A 17,750-nucleotide genomic window follows, 5' to 3' on the forward strand; every position below is an offset into this window, starting at 1 on the left:
TTGAGTGTTGAAGGGTCAACGTCGGGAACCCCTTCCCCGCTCGACACTAACGCCTCTTGTGTTGCAAGACCACATGAAGTCTTCACTTTGTCAACCTTCAAGCCACATTCCTAGCTTGCCATCTTCCTCACTTTCGGACAGGAGCAGAATTCATTCTCAACTATAGGAGGGAATTCCTCTATTTGAAATGGCTTGCCTTCTAATTGAATTGGAGGGAACATGAAAATATCATGATCAACTATCCCTTCTGATTGTACAGCTTCAATTGTATATGGAATGATAATCATTTTGCTATTAGCTACATCGGTAGTTACCATATTAGGATCATCATTGTTCTTCTCAAATGATATTTCCCTAACTTTATCATTCTCACCATCCTCAATAAATTTGACATTTTCCGTTTCAAAAAAGGATTTACTTAAGGGGTTGAAAAACTTGAAACCTCTTGAGTTTTCAGAGTATCTTACAAAATGACAGTTAACAGTTCTTGAGTCCAATTTCCTTTCGTTAGACCTGTAGGGTCTAACTTCAGCTGGACAACCCTAGACAACTTCAGAGTATAGATGTCTAAGACTAGGCACTCTATCTGTCCACAACTCGTATATGATTTTTGTTACCACCTTATTAGGAACTTTGTTGAGTAGGTGAACTGTAGTTTTGAGTGTCTCACCCTATAAGGACTCTGATACAAAGAAAATATGATCATACTAAAGGTCCGATTTTGTCGCTCTGCTACACCATTCATCTAAGGTGTCCCAGCATGATGTATTGCGTCATGATACCGTACTCAAGAAGGTAATTCACAAATGGCCTAGAATGTTGTTCACCTGATCCGTCAGATCTACCATAGTATTTACCACCACAGTCTAATTTTATGGCCTTAATCTTCTTACCAAGTTGATTTTTAAGTTCAGCTTTGAAGATTTTGAACATGTGCAAGGATTGTGACTTCTCATGAATAAGGTACAAGTATCTGTATCGAGAATAATTATTTATAAAGCTTATAAAAGCGATCCACATATATCCGTATATATAAGCTCTAAGACATCATTACTCTGCCTTAAACCCTTATTACTTTTTTTAGTCATTTTCCCCTTAATACACTCAATGTACATTCTAAAATTTGACATATCAAGAGAATCGAGAATTCTTAGTGACATTAACCTCTCTAGGCATTGTTTAGAGATGTGCCTTAAATGTCTATGCCACAACATGGATGAATTTTCATTTGTCACACCACGCTTCACACCTATACTATGCATCACAAGGTTATTTGTATGAGTTTTTAGTGTCCAATCTATATATTTTGTCAATTAAGGAACCAATATAACATAAGATAGAATTTCAAAAAATATTACACTTTCTATTTCCAAATGAATAGGTGTATTCGAAGTTGTCCAAACATGAAATAAAAATTAAGTTCTGTCTAAAAGACGACACTATAAATGTATTCCAAATTCAAAAGTATATTATTCCCTAAACAAACTCTAAAGACACCTATTGCCTTCACTATTTCCTTCTTACCAAATTCTTATATAGATGAATCTTTTAGTATCAATTGACATTCGGTTCCTGAGACAACCCTGTATAGTTATACTTATGTGAATAGTTGTACCAGTATATATTCATCAAGTGTTATTAGATACATTAGCTAGGTTAACTTCTAAACTAACAAAGTTGAGAAGTTTGTCTTTTTTAAATATGCCAGTTGACGTATATGAGGCAATCTTTCTTCAGATGACCTTACTTTTTACAAAAGAAATAAGTTGGGTCCAGATCTTATTATTTTTGCACCTTATGCCCTGAAGCCCTAGTCATTGTAAATTGTTTATCCTTACTCTTGTCATTACCTTTTTTCTTCTTCTTATTCAAATACTAAGATGAACATGTATAGTGAGCATTATGAGATGTGCCACCCCTCAATCTCTCTTCTTCTTGTACACACTGAGCCATGAGCTCATTTAGTGTCCATTCTCCTTTTGAGTATTATAGCTAATCTTAAAAGGAGTGAATTGTGTAGGCAGTGAGATTAAGATAAGGTTTACAGGGACACTTTTAGACATATCTAGCTTTAGTGCCTTAAGTCTTGTAACCAAGTTGGACATCTCCATGATATACTCTCTAATGTTATACCTCCTATTGTATCGTATATACACTAACTTCATGAGAAGTGTAGTAGTCTTGACCTTTTCGTTTGAGGTGAATCAGTCCATTAATTCCTTAAGGAAGGTTTTGATATCATTATTCTTAATTATTGAACCCTAAGTGATTCTAGAATAGACATCTTCATGATTATCATACTCATGCAATTTAATTGTTCTCGCTTGTCAAAGTTCACCTTTTGATTCGCAGTGAAATCATTAGTTAAAGATGCAGAGCGATCATGCCTAAATGCAAAGTATAGATTCATGGATCCCAATAAAATTGTAATATGCTTTTTTCATTGTCCAAAGTTTTGGGTCAGTGAGCACAGGGATATTATTCAGATTAGCAAACATTGAGAGTACTAAACAAAATTAAAGAACATATCTTAATTTAACAAACAAAGCATGTATCTTTATAGTTATGCAATAACAAAATGTAACAAACAAAACATATAACTATATGGACATTAATAGAGATACCTAGTGCAACATTACATTAAGTCTTCGGACTAAATTATAACTTGCTATTGGTACTCTCCAAACAACTCATAATTGCCTTCATCTGCCATATAACTCGTCTTCTTTTGGGCCAACTTATTATGCGCATGATACTTTATTTATGAGTTTCCTTAGCTTATTATTTCAACTATCACTCAAAATACTTCTAAACGACCACATAGTGACCCTTCCTTTGGGGCGACACACCATGCGTATAAGTTAGAAGTTTAACTTAATTCATGAGCTTCCTCAAACATACGTCCAGCATAAGAATGACCTTCCTTTAGGTCAATCACCTTTAGTATGGATATATATACCACTACACAAATAGTCAAAGTTTCCCTAATAGTTTTCACTTTAGCGATAGTACAAGTTTAACTAAGTAGCAAGAGCGAAGAAGAATCTTGGAAAAACTATTAAAAACTAATCTAAATTCAATTATCAATCGATTGATATCAAATATTAATCGATTGACACTCTTCTTAATCAATTAAGAATAGATGAGACTCGATTCACACACGTGCTAATCGGTTTCCCAACATTAGTAATCGATTAGTACGCAACAATCCATCCCCTGATCAATTTCGAAGGTCACTGTTTGCAGTTCATCCACTTTAATTGTTGGTGTAATTGATTGGTGAACACTAATCGATCAGTCGATCTATTCGGAAACTCTCTATGGACAACCCAAATAACCGTAATCGATTACCCAATCGATTAGTGAAAACCAATCAATCAGCCGATCGATTCAGAAACTCTCTGTGGGCATCCTTAAATTTTGTAATTGATTGGCTTCTCATGGTAATCGATTGATGAACGCCAATCGATCATCTAATCGATTTGGAAACTCTCTGTTCACAAATTAGGTTCAAGTAATCGATTGGCTCAATTGATTAATGAACACCAATCAATTTGGAACTCCGTCGCGATCTGATAATCCCAATCGATTGACCCTCATGCTAATCAATTGGTAAACACCAATCGATTTGGGAAGCTTCGTTGTGATCTGACAATCCCAATTGATTGACTCTTATCCTAATCGATTGGTAAACATTAATCGATCAACCCAATCAATTTGGGAACTTCCTTTTCGCAATTTTGAGCATCTTAATCGATTGAACCCATATGGTAATCGATTAGTGAACTCCAATCGATTACCTAATCAATTGGTAACTAAAAAACCTAATTTTTTATCGCAAATTTCTAGCCCAAAGAACCTTAAAATTGCGTCGCCAATTGTGTTCTTTGCGAATAATGTGAAAACATCAATTCATAGATTAAATCCTAACTTATCCATGCTACATTCAACGGATATACATCAATTTTACTCATCTATATGGAATCAAATGCAAAAATTGATGTATATGTGCCAAATTATTGAAAAATAATCGTCTTAAAAACTGATAATAAGTTAATCCTTAGCTCTGATACCAATTGTAAAAATTATGATACACTAATAATGAACTAAAGGATGCATCTACAACAGAATCTAGTTATCATCAATTCCTAAAGCAATATTGAAACCGAAACAATAGTTAACGAAGAGCTGACCTGAATCCATTGCGAGACTATTGCTTCTTAGTTGTCATCAGAGATCCTGCAAGTGCAGCGGATGCCTTCCACAGTATTGTGCCACCAACCTAAGGTCTTTCTCAATAGAGGAGAAAAGGCAAGTGAAAGAGAGCAAGATTCAATGTGTCCCAGTGAACCATATCTCTTCTTTTATATACTCAACCCATATCCACTATAATAATTTAAACCTCCTTATACGGGATTATTTAATTGAAATTTATATTTTTAATGACAATTAGTTGTCTTATGGATATTAAAGCCACCCATAACCCACCCAGATAGACTCACGCTCAACATCGACGCTGCCGTTCTTCTCGTCAAAGTTGGTCAAGGAATTGAATCAACATCCTCTGGGGAACTTGAAGAGGATGAGGTCGTCGAACACGGTTGACATCGCGAAGGTGGCGATGGAGGTGGTAGAAGAGGAGGATGTTGCCGGAGAGGTGGTCGGAGTTGCCAGACAACAAGGAGTTCAATGGCGCGATCGTTGAGGCTCTTCTGGGCCTTGTTCTCGAGAACGAACAGAAGGGAGGAGGCGGCAATGGCGGCGACATGGATTCGAAGACAAAGGCTGGGAAGAGATTGAGGATGTTTCAAGATTTAACGTAGGAGACGAAGAATCCAATAACAGATTGAGGTGACGTTTGGTTTAGAAGTTTGAGAATGAGGGAATGAATTTATTCTCAAACCTTGTGTTTGGTTGATGGGAATGGAATCAAAATTTTGGAATGAATCCTAAAAATTTGGGTATGCATGAAACCTACCATCTCCCTTGAGTTTTGATGGAATGGAAATAAGAATTAAGTTTGGATGAAAATATCCTTAGTATATTTGTTCAATTTTTCTTTCATTTCACTCTCTCTCCTTGTTCTCTCTCATTATACTTTCTCTCTTCTCATTCTATCATTACATTTTCTCTCTCCTCAATCTCTCTCATCATACATTCTCTATCATTTTCTCTCTATATTCTCTCTCATCATACACACTCTCTCTTCATTCTCTCATTTTTTCATCATACTTTTTCTCTCATCATAATTTCTCTCTCCTCAATCTCTTTTACCATACTCTCTCTCCATATTTTTTTTATCACACTTTCTCTCTCTTCATTCTCTTTCATCAGACTCTCTCTCCTCATTCTCTCTCATCACAGATTCTCTACTATTTTCTCATTGTATTCTCTCTCATCATACACTCTCTCATTATTTTCTCTCTTCATTCTCTCCTTATTTTTCCATCATACTTTCTCTCTCATCATATTTTCTCTCTCCTCAATCTATCTTACCATACTTTCTCTCTCCATATTTTCTCTCTCTTTGTTCTTTTCCATCACACTCTCTCTCCTCATTTTCTCTCATCACACTTTCCCTCTCTTTATTTTTTCCCATCACACTTTCTCTCATCACATTTTCTTACCATACTTTCTCTCCTCAATCTCTTTTTTTTTCTCATCACACTTCCTCTCTCTTCATTTTTTTCCTATAACACTTTCTCTCTCAACACACTTTCTCTCTCATCGTACTTTTTCTCTTCTCAATCTCTTCTATCACGCTCTCTCTCCTCATTTTCTCTATCACATTTTCTCTCTTTTCAGTTTTTCTCATCACATTTTCTCTCTAATAATACTTTTTATCTCATCATTATTTTTTCATCATATAATGAGGAAAGACTTCCAAAATATATGGGGTCAAATGAAATTTTCTCAAAGAGAAAAGAAAGGGTGCAGAGTGCATTGAATTGAGTATTCTTTGCGACCGCTTTTACCGCATCGATTTCTCCTCTTCTTCCTCCGAAGCCTGCGCTGCTCCCTCGCCTCTTTCTCTCTCTTCTCTCTCTCCCCTATAAATTCCTCTCGCTCGATCGCCAAAATGCATCGCATTTGTCGACTTCCTCTTGCGGCTTTCAGGTGCGTCGCGCTTGTTGAGATTGCGAAGAGCCGCAGAAGCGAGAAAACGCGGTCTTCTTAGGGGTTTGAGGAGGAGGCGGAGATGAGTGCCTCGAGGTTCATCAAGTGCGTCACGGTGGGTGACGGCGCCGTCGGCAAGACCTGCATGCTCATATCCTACACCAGCAACACATTCCCCACGGTCAGTCTACAACTAATCTCCCTTTTCCCCCAATTCTTGGTGATGCATTATTTTATGTTTGTATGATTTCCTCACCTGATTCTGAAATGAGGAAAGATCAAGAATCTTTAAGCTTTCTTGCGATTCCCTTCCCGTTAATTTCTTTTTTTGGATTCACAGGATTATGTTCCGACTGTGTTCGACAATTTCAGTGCGAATGTGATTGTTGATGGGAACACAGTTAACTTGGGCCTCTGGGATACTGCAGGTACCCTTTCTTCCTGCCTGCTGCTCCATTATTGTCTCCCAGCGATCTGTTCTAATATGATGGTGTGAGGAACCAGGTCAAGAGGATTACAACAGACTCAGACCATTGAGCTACCGAGGTGCCGATGTCTTTCTACTAGCTTTCTCTTTGATAAGTAAAGCTAGTTACGAGAATGTGGCCAAGAAGGTAATGCTAGAGCAAGAAGTTCTCTTTGTTAAATCATTGTGTTCTTGATTCACTGTCTTTTTGGATTGCAATTGCCATTTTTCAGTGTAAAAAGTTATGTTTGTTGTAGTTCTATTTTTCTTGCTTCACTTGTCAATGCCTCACTTTGTTCTGGATTGCAACATTTCAATGTTTCAGTGGATTCCTGAACTGAAGCACTACGCCCCTGGTGTGCCAGTTATTCTCGTCGGGTCAAAGCTCGGTACTCATAACTCTTTCATCGCCTTTTGTTGAATTATGTGGCTGTATTTGTATAGATTCAAACTCCAAGCAACCTTTTCTGAATGTTATTTAGAAATCTTGTTGGGGGCATTTTGATAGGTAGGGATTGAAATTATGAGTAGTAAAAGCGTAATAAGATAGCATTTGATGTGTCGTTCGGAGTTGGGTACAAGTATATGATGCGAAGCTAAGTGTTGTATGCAACTATTTCTGAAATATTTTTGTTTGTGTTCAAGTAATCTCACCTAGGTATGGAGTTAAAAGGAAGATTGCGTCCAAGCATTGTTGAAGGGCATTTGAATGTAATCGTTTGGTTCTTGGCCAAGGACCATGTTTGTTAAAACTTTGTTCAATTCTAGAACTGCAACTTGAGAAGTGTTTCTGTCGATCATCTAGACCAGGTAGAAGCTTTTGCTTTTGAATGCAGCAAGTGACTGTGTGTAGCATTGTTGGCAGATCTCCGTGATGATAAACAGTTTTTCATCGATCACCCGGGTTCTCAACCGATAACTACTGCTCAGGTACCAGTTGCAACCCATTTTAAGCTTGAACTGTTTGCTGACACTATGAGGAAACCCATGTTAAGCTTGAACTGTTTACTGACACTGTCTAGTTTATTGACAATAATTCTCGCCATGATTCAAGGGGGAAGAGCTGAAGAGAACCATCGAAGCCCCTGCCTATATCGAATGCAGTTCCAAGACACAACAAGTATGTCGCATCCACAATGCTACAAACTTTCAGATCGTAACATCTTTACTTATAAGTTTCCACTTTATTGAAAATATGATATGCAGAATATTAAGGGTGTTTTCGATATGGCAATCAAGGTGGTTCTTCAACCTCCAAAACAAAAGAAGAATAAAGGGAAGGGGCTGTGTTCCATTCTATGAATACGAAATGGATCACGGCCACCTTTCCTCATAGTGTCTAGTTTGATTTACAAAATTGGTGTATATTCAACTAACAACAGCTACAGCAATTCTTTTGTGATCATGGAAGCAAAAAGTCGCCCAGTAGCTATCTCGACATCTGAGGGTGTGGGGTGGAAAGAGCCAGTACCTGATGATGGTGCCCACCGTGAAGCTTGGCCTCAAACTTGAAGAAGCCCGGCGCAAAGCTCCTCTAGAAGAGGAACAACTCCTTCGAAGCACCGTGGGCATTGCTTTCGCTCTCGCACACAAAGCAAGAATCATACCAGTAGACCAAATAGCCACCGCACGCTTACTAAATCTGAAACACATACATTGATGAAAGTACTGTCTTGATTGTAGCTTTGTTATCTTTAGTTAACTACATGGGGAATAAAGCTTGTGTTATGAAAAATACATTTCCATGATGCCTTTTAAGTTGTGTAGAAATGCTGCATTGGTGAAAATTTTTACGATCATCATGAAATTCAGAGTTGATTTTTATCCGAAATACTATAATGAGAGTAAAAGATGAAGTCGTCATCTTCGTGGCTACGCAAATCACAGAGGGTATTTATCTTTGTGTAATGATTCTTTGCATAAAGGGGATCAAGTACCTGATGATGTATTTTTTATCTGAAAATACTTCAATGATCGATGAAAGGGGTATTGATACACTTTGCACAATTAACTTTTACTCGAAATTACTTAAGATGATGCACAAACAAACATATCTAAATGATCATTTGATGAATCGATTAGAAGACAAATGGTCATTTCAAGTCAATAGTTAAAAGTCCAATCGACTGAACCAATCTTATAGTCGATTCAATGTCGACAAAGAGTTTACAACCAACTAAATACTTAAATCAGCTCAATTTGCTATAGCTCTAGGATCGAGCTTGACCATAAACTTGAAAGCTTGATCACATAATTTCTCACACTTTACCATCTTTCAGCCTCGTCTTCACGTAATTTCTCAAAACTCATCGCCTCCTGTTAGTCTTCAAGTCTTTGACATGCTGTCTTTAATCCAACCATTTGTATAAAAGTCGTTGCACCCACAACCTTGGGAGGCCTAACGATTAGAACTGTCAATTTAGCTGGATGTTTTATCAAATAATTTAAACGGATTGAATTAAAATTTTATTTATCAGTTCATTTAAATACGAACCTAAATGGATTAGCTCATCGAATTGCTGATCTAGGCGGTCCGACTTGTGGTGAGCCTGGGTTACATTATGAGTTTAGAAATTTTGATTTCAAAATTTAAAATTAAAATAAAAAATTTAATGGGAACTAGCCTCTTCACAATTCAAATTTAAAAATTCAAATTTTTCTATATTTTTTATTTTTATTTATTTATTTAGTGAGCTGATGAATTAACTTGTCTAACTCATAATTTACTTGAATTTGGTTGAAGATTTCCTAATTCGGGGTCCGTTCCACCAGGTCGGACGGCTCAAATAAGGATAGATGACATGAATATTTTTAAGACAATAAAAAATAATAGTAAAATTATTTTTAAAACCATTTTAATTAATATTTATTTAAATTATAAAAGGTAAAATGATTAAAAAATTATATTAATGAGAAAAGAATTGTAAAATTACGTGGAATAAAATGAAATTTTCCCAAAGAGAGTAAATTCTACGGAGCCTTCCTATGCGACCGCCTCGACCGCTCGATTTCTCTTCTCCGCCACTGCTTCTTCTCCCTCCGAATTCTGCGCTGCGCCTTCGCTTCTCTCCCTCTCTCCCTCTATATATTCCTCTCGCTCGATCGCCGAAAGGCATCGCATTGCAGACCTCCTCTCTTTAATCCTTCTCCTGCTTGTGGCTTCTCTCGGCTTTCCCTTTCTGGCTTCGGCTGACGAACTTGGGACTTCCTCTTGCGTCTTTCAGGTGCGTCGCGCTTGTTGAGGCTGCGTGGAATAAGGGTTCGAAGATCCGCAGAAGCCAGAAAACGCGGTCATTTTAGGGTTTCGAGGAGGAGATGAGTGCCTCGAGGTTCATCAAGTGCGTCACGGTGGGCGACGGCGCCGTCGGCAAGACCTGCATGCTGATATCCTACACCAGCAACACATTCCCCACGGTCAGTCTACATCTAATCGACCTTTCCCCCCAATTTTTGGTACATTTTGCTGTTCGTATGATTTGACATGGGATGAGGAAAGATCAAGAATCTTTAAGCTTTCCTCCCATAATTCTTTGAGATCTCTTGCAATTTCCTTCTCTTTCCACTGCAGATGTGAGGGGATGAACAATGATTATGCCCAATAACTTCTTGTTTTTAATGCACAGGATTATGTTCCAACAGTCTTCGACAATTTCAGTGCCAATGTGATTGTTGATGGAAACACAGTTAACTTGGGTCTCTGGGATACTGCAGGTAACTCTTTTGACGAATGCCCATTGTCTATTTCTCTGTTCTAATGTGATGGTGCGAGGGACCAGGTCAGGAGGATTACAATAGGCTGAGACCTTTGAGCTACCGAGGCGCCGATGTTTTCCTACTAGCCTTCTCCTTAATAAGTAAAGCTAGCTATGAAAATGTGGCCAAGAAGGTAATGTTTCAGTAAGAACTGACAATTGTCATTCTTCAGTGTAGAAAAGTTATGCTTGTTAAAGTTTTATTCTTTTGCTTCACTTGCTGATGCCTAATTTTCTTTCTCTGGATTGCAACATTTCAATGATTCAGTGGATTCCTGAACTGAAGCACTATGCCCCTGGTGTGCCAGTTATTCTCGTCGGGACAAAACTCGGTACTCGTAACTCTTTCCATGCCTTTTGTTTAAATTATATGTCTGTATTTATATAGATTCAAACTCCAAAAAGCCTTTTCTGAATGATACTGTGTGAGCCAATGAAGCTTTATGTACACTTAATGGATGCTACTGGGCACTATCCCAAGTTCCTTTCTACAAAGAAGTCAACTTAAATTCTTGAGTTGAAAAGGCATAATAGAATAGCATTTGATGTGTTGCTCCTAGTCATGCATCAATGTCTGACATAGATGCAAATCTGACTCAAATGTTCTCCACGTTGAGTGTCATCTATCAACATTTGAATGTTGTAAACTTGAGGTTTTTCTTGACCAATGCCATTGTTTGTTAAAGTTTGTTCAATTCTAGAACTGCAATTTTCCGTTATTGAGCTAGATCAAGAGGACTTTCTGTCAATCATCCACTAGATCCATGTAGAAGCTTTTGGTTTTGAATGCCGCAAGTGATTGTGTGTAGCTTTGTTGGCAGATCTCCGCGATGATAAGCAGTTTTTCATCGATCACCCAGGTTCTCAACCAATAACAACTGCTCAGGTACCAGTTGCAACTGATTTTTGAGCTCGAACTGTTTACTGACACTGTCTAGCTTATTGACAATAACTCTTGCGCGTTTCAAGGGGGAAGAGCTGAAGAGAACTATTGAAGCCCCTGCATATATCGAGTGCAGTTCAAAGTCCCAACAGGTATGTCGTGTCCCCAATGCTACAAATTTTCAGATTGTAACATCTTTACCTATAAATTTTCACTTTATTGAAAATATGATATGCAGAATGTTAAGTCTGTTTTCGATATGGCTATCAAGGTGGTTCTTCAGCCCCCCAAGCAGAAGAAAGCTAAGGGGAAGGGCCTATGTTCGATTCTGTGAATACTTTTGTTCCAGAAAAATGAGCATTCCTTTTAGTGTCTAGTCTGACATAGAAAATAGATTTATATTCGACTAACAGCCGTAGCAACGCCTAGAAGAACAGATAAAGTAAAAGGCCACCGAAGCTAGGAGCGGATGAAGAAGCAGTACCTAATGACAACACACTATGAAGCCCACCCCAAACCCGGAGAAGTCCCACGCGGTGCTCACCCTCCACTCCTTCCAGAACACCATCATAGTGATTTGGGCGTTGCTCTCGCTCTTCTATTATCCTCCTTCCCTTGTTGACGGAGGCAGTGAGGCGTGTGGATTGAAATAACGGTGATCATGGCGGCGACGGCAACATGATAAATTGAACCTACTTGGTGCTTTGTGATCATGGTGTATATATTTTCAATCTCTACTTAGTGCTGCGTTTAATTTTATTGGCTATTATAAGATTGACATTGTCTCAAACACGTAACTTTGATAATTCTAACTATTTTAGTCACTAATACTTTGATTTCCTCTTCTCTTTGTCGAGTGGAGTATCAATAGACTTTGTTACACGAGTAGATATGATGTTCTTAATCATGTAAGGATAAATCGAACCTCCCGCTAAACCTTTAAATAGAAGCTCTTAATCCCAAGTTTCTTGATCCTTTACGAATTCTCCATACACTATCAAGTCTCAATGTATGACTCTAAGGGTACGTTTGGTTCAAGTTATCAGGTATAACCTTGGTTATGTGATTACACCAAGGTTATGGGGAATAAAACATAACCAAATGTTGTTTGGTTCAACCTAGGTAATGCAACAAAAATTTGTTTGTTTGAAGGTTTTAATGAATATCTTAGTTTAATATTTTACTGTATTACCCTCAGTTACAAAATCAACTATACATATTATTATTATTATTATTATTATTATGTTTTTTTTTACTTTTCTTTTTCTTGTATATTTTTTTTTTACTTTTTTATGTGTTTTTTTTATTTTTTTAATGTTCTTATATTTTTTATATTTATATTTTTTATTTTTTTACATTTTATTAATTTTAATTTTAATTTTAATTTATTTATTTTATTTTAAAATTTTATAATTTTTTTATTTTAATTTTTTTTAAAATTTTTATAATTTTTTATTTTAAAAATTTTAAATTTTTTAAAAATTTTTAAATTTTAAATTTTTTTTAAAAAAATTTTAAATTTTAACTTTTTAAATTTTTTACATTTTTTAAAATTTAAATTTTTTATTTTTAAAATTTGTATTTTTTTAAAATTTTTTATTTCTTTAAATTATTTATTTTTAAAAATTTTAAAATTTTAAAATTTTTTAAACATTTTTTTTATTTTTTTTTTACATTTTTTTATATATATATATTTTTTTTACATTTTTTCTCTTTTTTCCATGTTTTTTCTTATCGGAGGGTATTTTTGGTAAAAAAAAATTCGTTAACCCCGGAATCAAGAAAAGCCTTAATTTTCTGAGGTTTTCCGATTCCGGGCTGCATGACCCTTTTGCTGACGTGTCGGGCATGGAACATTACTCGGGAATCATCGAATACCTAAACCAAACAAGGTTTTTGTTGATAACCTTGGATGGATAACCAAGGTTATCAAGAATAACCCCGAACCAAACGCACCCTAAGAGATATCAAATTAGGAAGAGAACAAAGAAGGCTTGATTAGTAGTAATAAAATAAGATAAAATTTATTTAAGTATAAATAATGATATAACAGGAGATATAGCTCAATGACATAAAACTTGTAGGATAAAACTTGTACAAGTCTCTTGTAATGCCATTTAAGTTGTAGAACGCTCTATTGGTGAAAAATGTTATAGTCATCGTGAAATGTGCAATCGAATGATGATTGTATAAGCATACACGAATGATATTTTCTTGGAGGATAGGGCATTTTGCTCAAAACATTTTAGATGAGCATATTTGAATGATGTAATAAAGTAACATATAAGCATACATAATTTGTTAGAACTGATAGCTAGAGGGAGTGGGGGTGGGTGAATAGTTCCTTCCGCATCGATTGAATCTTGTGTTAGTCTACAACACGTAGCGGAAACAAAAACAAAACACTACAAAAGAAAAGGCAAGCACAAAGACAAATTAATTTTACTTAGTTCACCACCTCCCAAGGTGGCTACGTATAAGGCCTAGTCTTAACGACTACCATCACTAACGTTCTCCTTCTCGGATACCTTTCGAAGGAGGAGAAGTCTCTGACAACCTATTTCTTGTAACAAATACAAGTAATACAATCAAATACAAAGATACAAATGGATTCAAAGTAAAGCAACTTTATAAATGAAAATTTCACTTTGAATGCTTTTTTATATTGCTTTGGATTATCTCTTAATGGTAAGAAATACAACATTTCGTCTCCAAACCCTCATGAACCAGCATCTCAAATTCTCTTCCAAATCCTCATTTATAAGGTTGCTTTCAAGTTGTTTTCTGCCTAATAGTCGGTTGTAGACACCATCAATCAATTGTTGTATTATGATTTCGACCGTTGCTTTGATCTGTCAGCTTAACGACTCATTTCTTGCTGCATTAGTCGATTGCTAAATATTATCAATCAATTGGTGTGCTTACTGATTGATTGATATTCCATAGCAATTGATTGGTAATCCTAAATATTGGGACTCGACCAATCAATCGATTACAAAACCTACTATATATTGCTACAGTGCTAGCAATCGCCAACAATCAATTGATAGCCGACTAGCTGAATCGCACAATTGAGTTCCAAACTCTCTGTTTGTTACTATAGTGTTGGTAGTTGACCAATTGAACCCCCGCAGTTGAGTTCCAAACTCTTTGTTCTAGCAATCAATTCGTAGTCGACCAATTGAACCCTACAATTTGTAGGATCATAGGGGGGGGGGGGGAATGAATCACATGAATTTTAAAATTTGTTTTTTTTCGGCTTTTTAAAACTGAGTGCGCAGAAGAATACAATTAAGTAAGCAAGAATAAAAATAAAACACAAGTAGTTTTACTTGGTTCAGAGTCTTCGACGACTTCTTCTACAAGACTCAGGTTCTTTGGATCTTCCCGATGGATAATCCACTAATCAATCATAATCAAATACACAAATGAACAAGAAGTGTAAGAACCTACACTTCTTTTATGCAGTAATTTAAATGACTTAAGAAAATATTACCAACACAAATATGAAGAATTGATTAGCTGGGGTGTTGGAGTTGATTCATCTGTAGTAGTTAGATGTAGCAGAGTCGCAATACAACAGTAATACGAGGTCGGAGCAGCCAAACAATCAAGGAATCGTGTAGAACATGTGTTGGATATTGGGTTTTAAAATGATCACTACAGTTTTGCAAGGAAAAATAGAGGTGCCATCAATCGATGAAAGTTAGAATTGACTTCTAAATCGAAATCTACGTTTCGCGTAGATGAATCTAGACTATTAATTTACTCAAAACCGATTACGGGTGAATGAAAAATTAATTATTTAAAGTTAAGCCCAAAATAGCGTTAAGGAAGTAAATGGGGAATACTTCCACATCCGAAAATTCCAAGAGTGACTGCTTCCTTATAAGTACTGCTGTGTTAATGAAGTTAACACAAAAAGCACAAGTGCTCTCTTCCCATGGGCGATCAGGTGAGCCCGTCACTCGTACACGCGTACGTGCGCAATAGGCGCTTTGTTGGCGCACTTTGCACTTTAAATTTATGCTCCAAGTGATGATGACATGACACTCGGATGACGTGTCATGTGCCTATGTGGCACGGGAGAGGGAGATATGACTGTGCAAAACGAATGGCAACCGTTGGATAAAAGAGGGTGATGGATCATAAGTGACACAATCTGGAACGTTGATCACAAAGAGTCGCAATCTGACCATTGACGACCAGACCTTATCTGAAACGTTAGATTGAATTAGTTAATCTAGCGGTTGAGATTAAAAGACAATCTGAAGGGTTACAACCCTTCAGATATGAAGGCTCAGATTAAAGGCTATCTGAAAGGATACAACCCTCTAGATTAAACGGCTCAGATAAATCCTCACCAAAAGGTACCTCACCTCTTTGTCTCTATAAATAGAACCCTCCAGATGTTGGAAAAAACATAGAAAAATAAGCACAAGAGAAAAACAAATCAATTCATTCATCCCATCTTCTGCATTCGGAGTCCAAAATGCCTATGAGAAGGTTCGTCGATCTCAAAATTTGAAGTGCTGCAATTTCGAGATAATGTCATTGTATCTTGGGAAACGAATTGCTGCTATCCGTAAGCACCTGTAGCGGCGCAATATCGTTTTACGAAGATAGTGGTGAGCACTAGCCTCGACGATATCCAATATCAGTTTGCATTCTCCCCGAGGCAATCCTCGACAGTGTCGATAGTCGTAAAGTGACTACAAGCACGAGCTCTTTCAAGACCTAACAAGCGTAAAATGTGTTAGTTGGTCCTAAGAAGATCGTACCGGTTCCACAGTATAAAAATTTTGTACAAGTGTCAAACCTATCCTAACAACCTATTGTGTTCTTTAGAAATTAAATTCGGAATTGCAAACGGAACTTAACATTATTGATTCCAAATTTAACTTACCTGTTCTTAATGGTTTAGACTTGGATCGCAAACGATGCTTAACATTATTGATCCAAATCCACCTATGTTATAAATTCAATTAAATATTAATTTCAGAAATCGACTTCCACGTTAAACATGGCGAGACACTAGGCCTTCTTGGATATGGGAGCAACCACCACTTCCTAGACAAAGCCTTTCAATGAAATCTAATATTTAATTTCCTTATATAACTCTAGGTTTAACCAAAAGGAACAATCGAATCACAAATTCAAAAAATAAAAAAAAATAAACTCGAATCACAAATTTGAAACTCTAGAATCATATGCCTCTTGTGTTTGGAATTCATACAAAGAAAAACTAGTATGATGCGGAAAATAATTACTAGTTATACCTTTCTTTGTATGCAACGACCTCTTGATCTTCTACCGTATTCCTCTTCTTATCTCGGACGTTGTGTGGGCAACGATCTACCGAGATGAGAACCACCCAAGCCGTTCTTTCTTCTTCACCAAGTTTCGACCACCAAAGCTCCTCCAAGGATGTAGAGGTTCGACCACTACCACCAAGCTCCAAGGGATGCTAGAAACAAAACCTCCTTTCTCTCCTTCTTCTCCTAACTTGAACCGGCCACCAACAAGAGCTCCAAGAGATGGATGAAACCGGCCACTAAAGAAGAAGAGAAGAGGAGAAGAGCAATGGCTAGGGTCGGCCACCAACAAGGAAGAGAGGGAGGAAAAATAGAATAGAGTTATCACCCATGAAGGCACCCCTACCCTCTCTTTTATAATCCTTGGTATTGGTAAATAAGGAAAATTTAAATAAAACCTTCCTTATTTTCTTTGCCATGAAAAGGAAAATTTAATTGATTAAAACCAATTTCCTTTTCTTAATTATAATGGCCGGCCACCTCATAGCTCCAATCAAGGAAATTTTTAATAACACAAGAATTAAAACTTCCTAATTTGTTTCCCAAAATTTTAAATAAAATTTTTTCTATTAATTTTTCCCTTCATGGTTGGTTATAAAAGGAAATTTTATAAATTAAAATCTTTCTTTTAAATATGTGGATGATTTCTAAAAAGGAAAGTTATCTTTAAAATTAAAATCTTCTTTCAATCTACAAATAAGGAAAGATATCAAATCTTTCTTAATCTTTTGTAGAAACTTATAAAAGGAAAAATTTGTAGTTTTAAAACTCTCTTTTAAATGATGAACATGGTTACAAAAAGGGAAAATTTTCTCAAAATTAAAATCTTCCTTTCAATTTACAAATAAGGAAAGATATCATATATTTTCTTAATCTTTTGTAGAAAGCTATAAAAAGGAAAGATTTAAATTTTAAACCATAAAATCCATATAAAAAAATTTTAAAAATTAAAATCCTTTTAATTTGATTAGGGCCGGCCACTTATGCTTGGGCTCCAAGCATTGGCCGACCACCTACTTGGCTCATCCTATTGGTCTTGGCCGACCCTAGCTTGGGCTCCAAGCTAGCTTGGCCGACCCCATTAGGATAGGTAGGAAGGTGGGTATAGGTGGGTATAATTCTCTATATACAAAAGGCTACGATAGGGACCGAGAGGAGGAATTGGTTTTGGTCTCCCGATGAAATTAAGCTTCCCGTGTTCGCCCCGAACACCCAAC

At 36.5% G+C, this 17,750-nt stretch overlaps 2 protein-coding genes across 3 annotated transcripts; both read left to right on the forward strand.

Annotated features, from left to right (window-relative positions):
- The first annotated feature begins 5,956 nt into the window (after positions 1-5,956).
- On the forward strand, positions 5,957-8,318 carry LOC122015356 (rac-like GTP-binding protein 6). Of its 2 annotated transcripts, XM_042572208.1 has the most exons (7): positions 5,957-6,298; positions 6,458-6,545; positions 6,622-6,731; positions 6,909-6,972; positions 7,449-7,513; positions 7,638-7,703; positions 7,790-8,318. In XM_042572208.1, exons 1-7 carry the CDS (start codon positions 6,200-6,202, stop codon positions 7,883-7,885), a joined length of 588 nt encoding a protein of 195 aa, XP_042428142.1. In that variant the 5' UTR covers positions 5,957-6,199; the 3' UTR covers positions 7,886-8,318. The 2 variants fall into 2 exon arrangements, with proteins under 2 accessions (XP_042428142.1, XP_042428141.1); XM_042572207.1 differs by having other exon boundaries at positions 7,638-8,318.
- A 1,259-nt stretch (positions 8,319-9,577) lies between these two features.
- On the forward strand, positions 9,578-11,998 carry LOC122015357 (rac-like GTP-binding protein RHO1). Its single transcript, XM_042572209.1, has 7 exons — positions 9,578-9,997; positions 10,207-10,294; positions 10,360-10,469; positions 10,604-10,667; positions 11,157-11,221; positions 11,305-11,370; positions 11,457-11,998. The coding sequence occupies exons 1-7, from the start codon at positions 9,899-9,901 to the stop codon at positions 11,550-11,552; spliced, it is 588 nt and encodes a 195-aa protein (XP_042428143.1). The 5' UTR covers positions 9,578-9,898; the 3' UTR covers positions 11,553-11,998.
- The last annotated feature ends 5,752 nt before the right edge of the window (positions 11,999-17,750 follow it).

Source organism: Zingiber officinale, chromosome 8B, assembly GCF_018446385.1.
Source record: "Zingiber officinale cultivar Zhangliang chromosome 8B, Zo_v1.1, whole genome shotgun sequence".
In the NCBI taxonomy this organism is placed as follows: domain Eukaryota; kingdom Viridiplantae; phylum Streptophyta; class Magnoliopsida; order Zingiberales; family Zingiberaceae; genus Zingiber; species Zingiber officinale.

Coding starts and splice junctions, on each gene's coding strand:
- LOC122015356 (XM_042572207.1), top strand. CDS start 6,200: ATGAGTGCCTCGAGGTTCATCAAGTGCGTCACGGTGGGTGACGGCGCC. Junction 6,546..6,621: donor GGGCCTCTGGGATACTGCAG/GTACCCTTTCTT, acceptor GTGAGGAACCAG/GTCAAGAGGATTACAACAGA. Junction 6,732..6,908: donor ACGAGAATGTGGCCAAGAAG/GTAATGCTAGAG, acceptor TCAATGTTTCAG/TGGATTCCTGAACTGAAGCA.
- LOC122015357 (XM_042572209.1), top strand. CDS start 9,899: ATGAGTGCCTCGAGGTTCATCAAGTGCGTCACGGTGGGCGACGGCGCC. Junction 10,470..10,603: donor ATGAAAATGTGGCCAAGAAG/GTAATGTTTCAG, acceptor TCAATGATTCAG/TGGATTCCTGAACTGAAGCA. Junction 11,222..11,304: donor AACCAATAACAACTGCTCAG/GTACCAGTTGCA, acceptor GCGCGTTTCAAG/GGGGAAGAGCTGAAGAGAAC.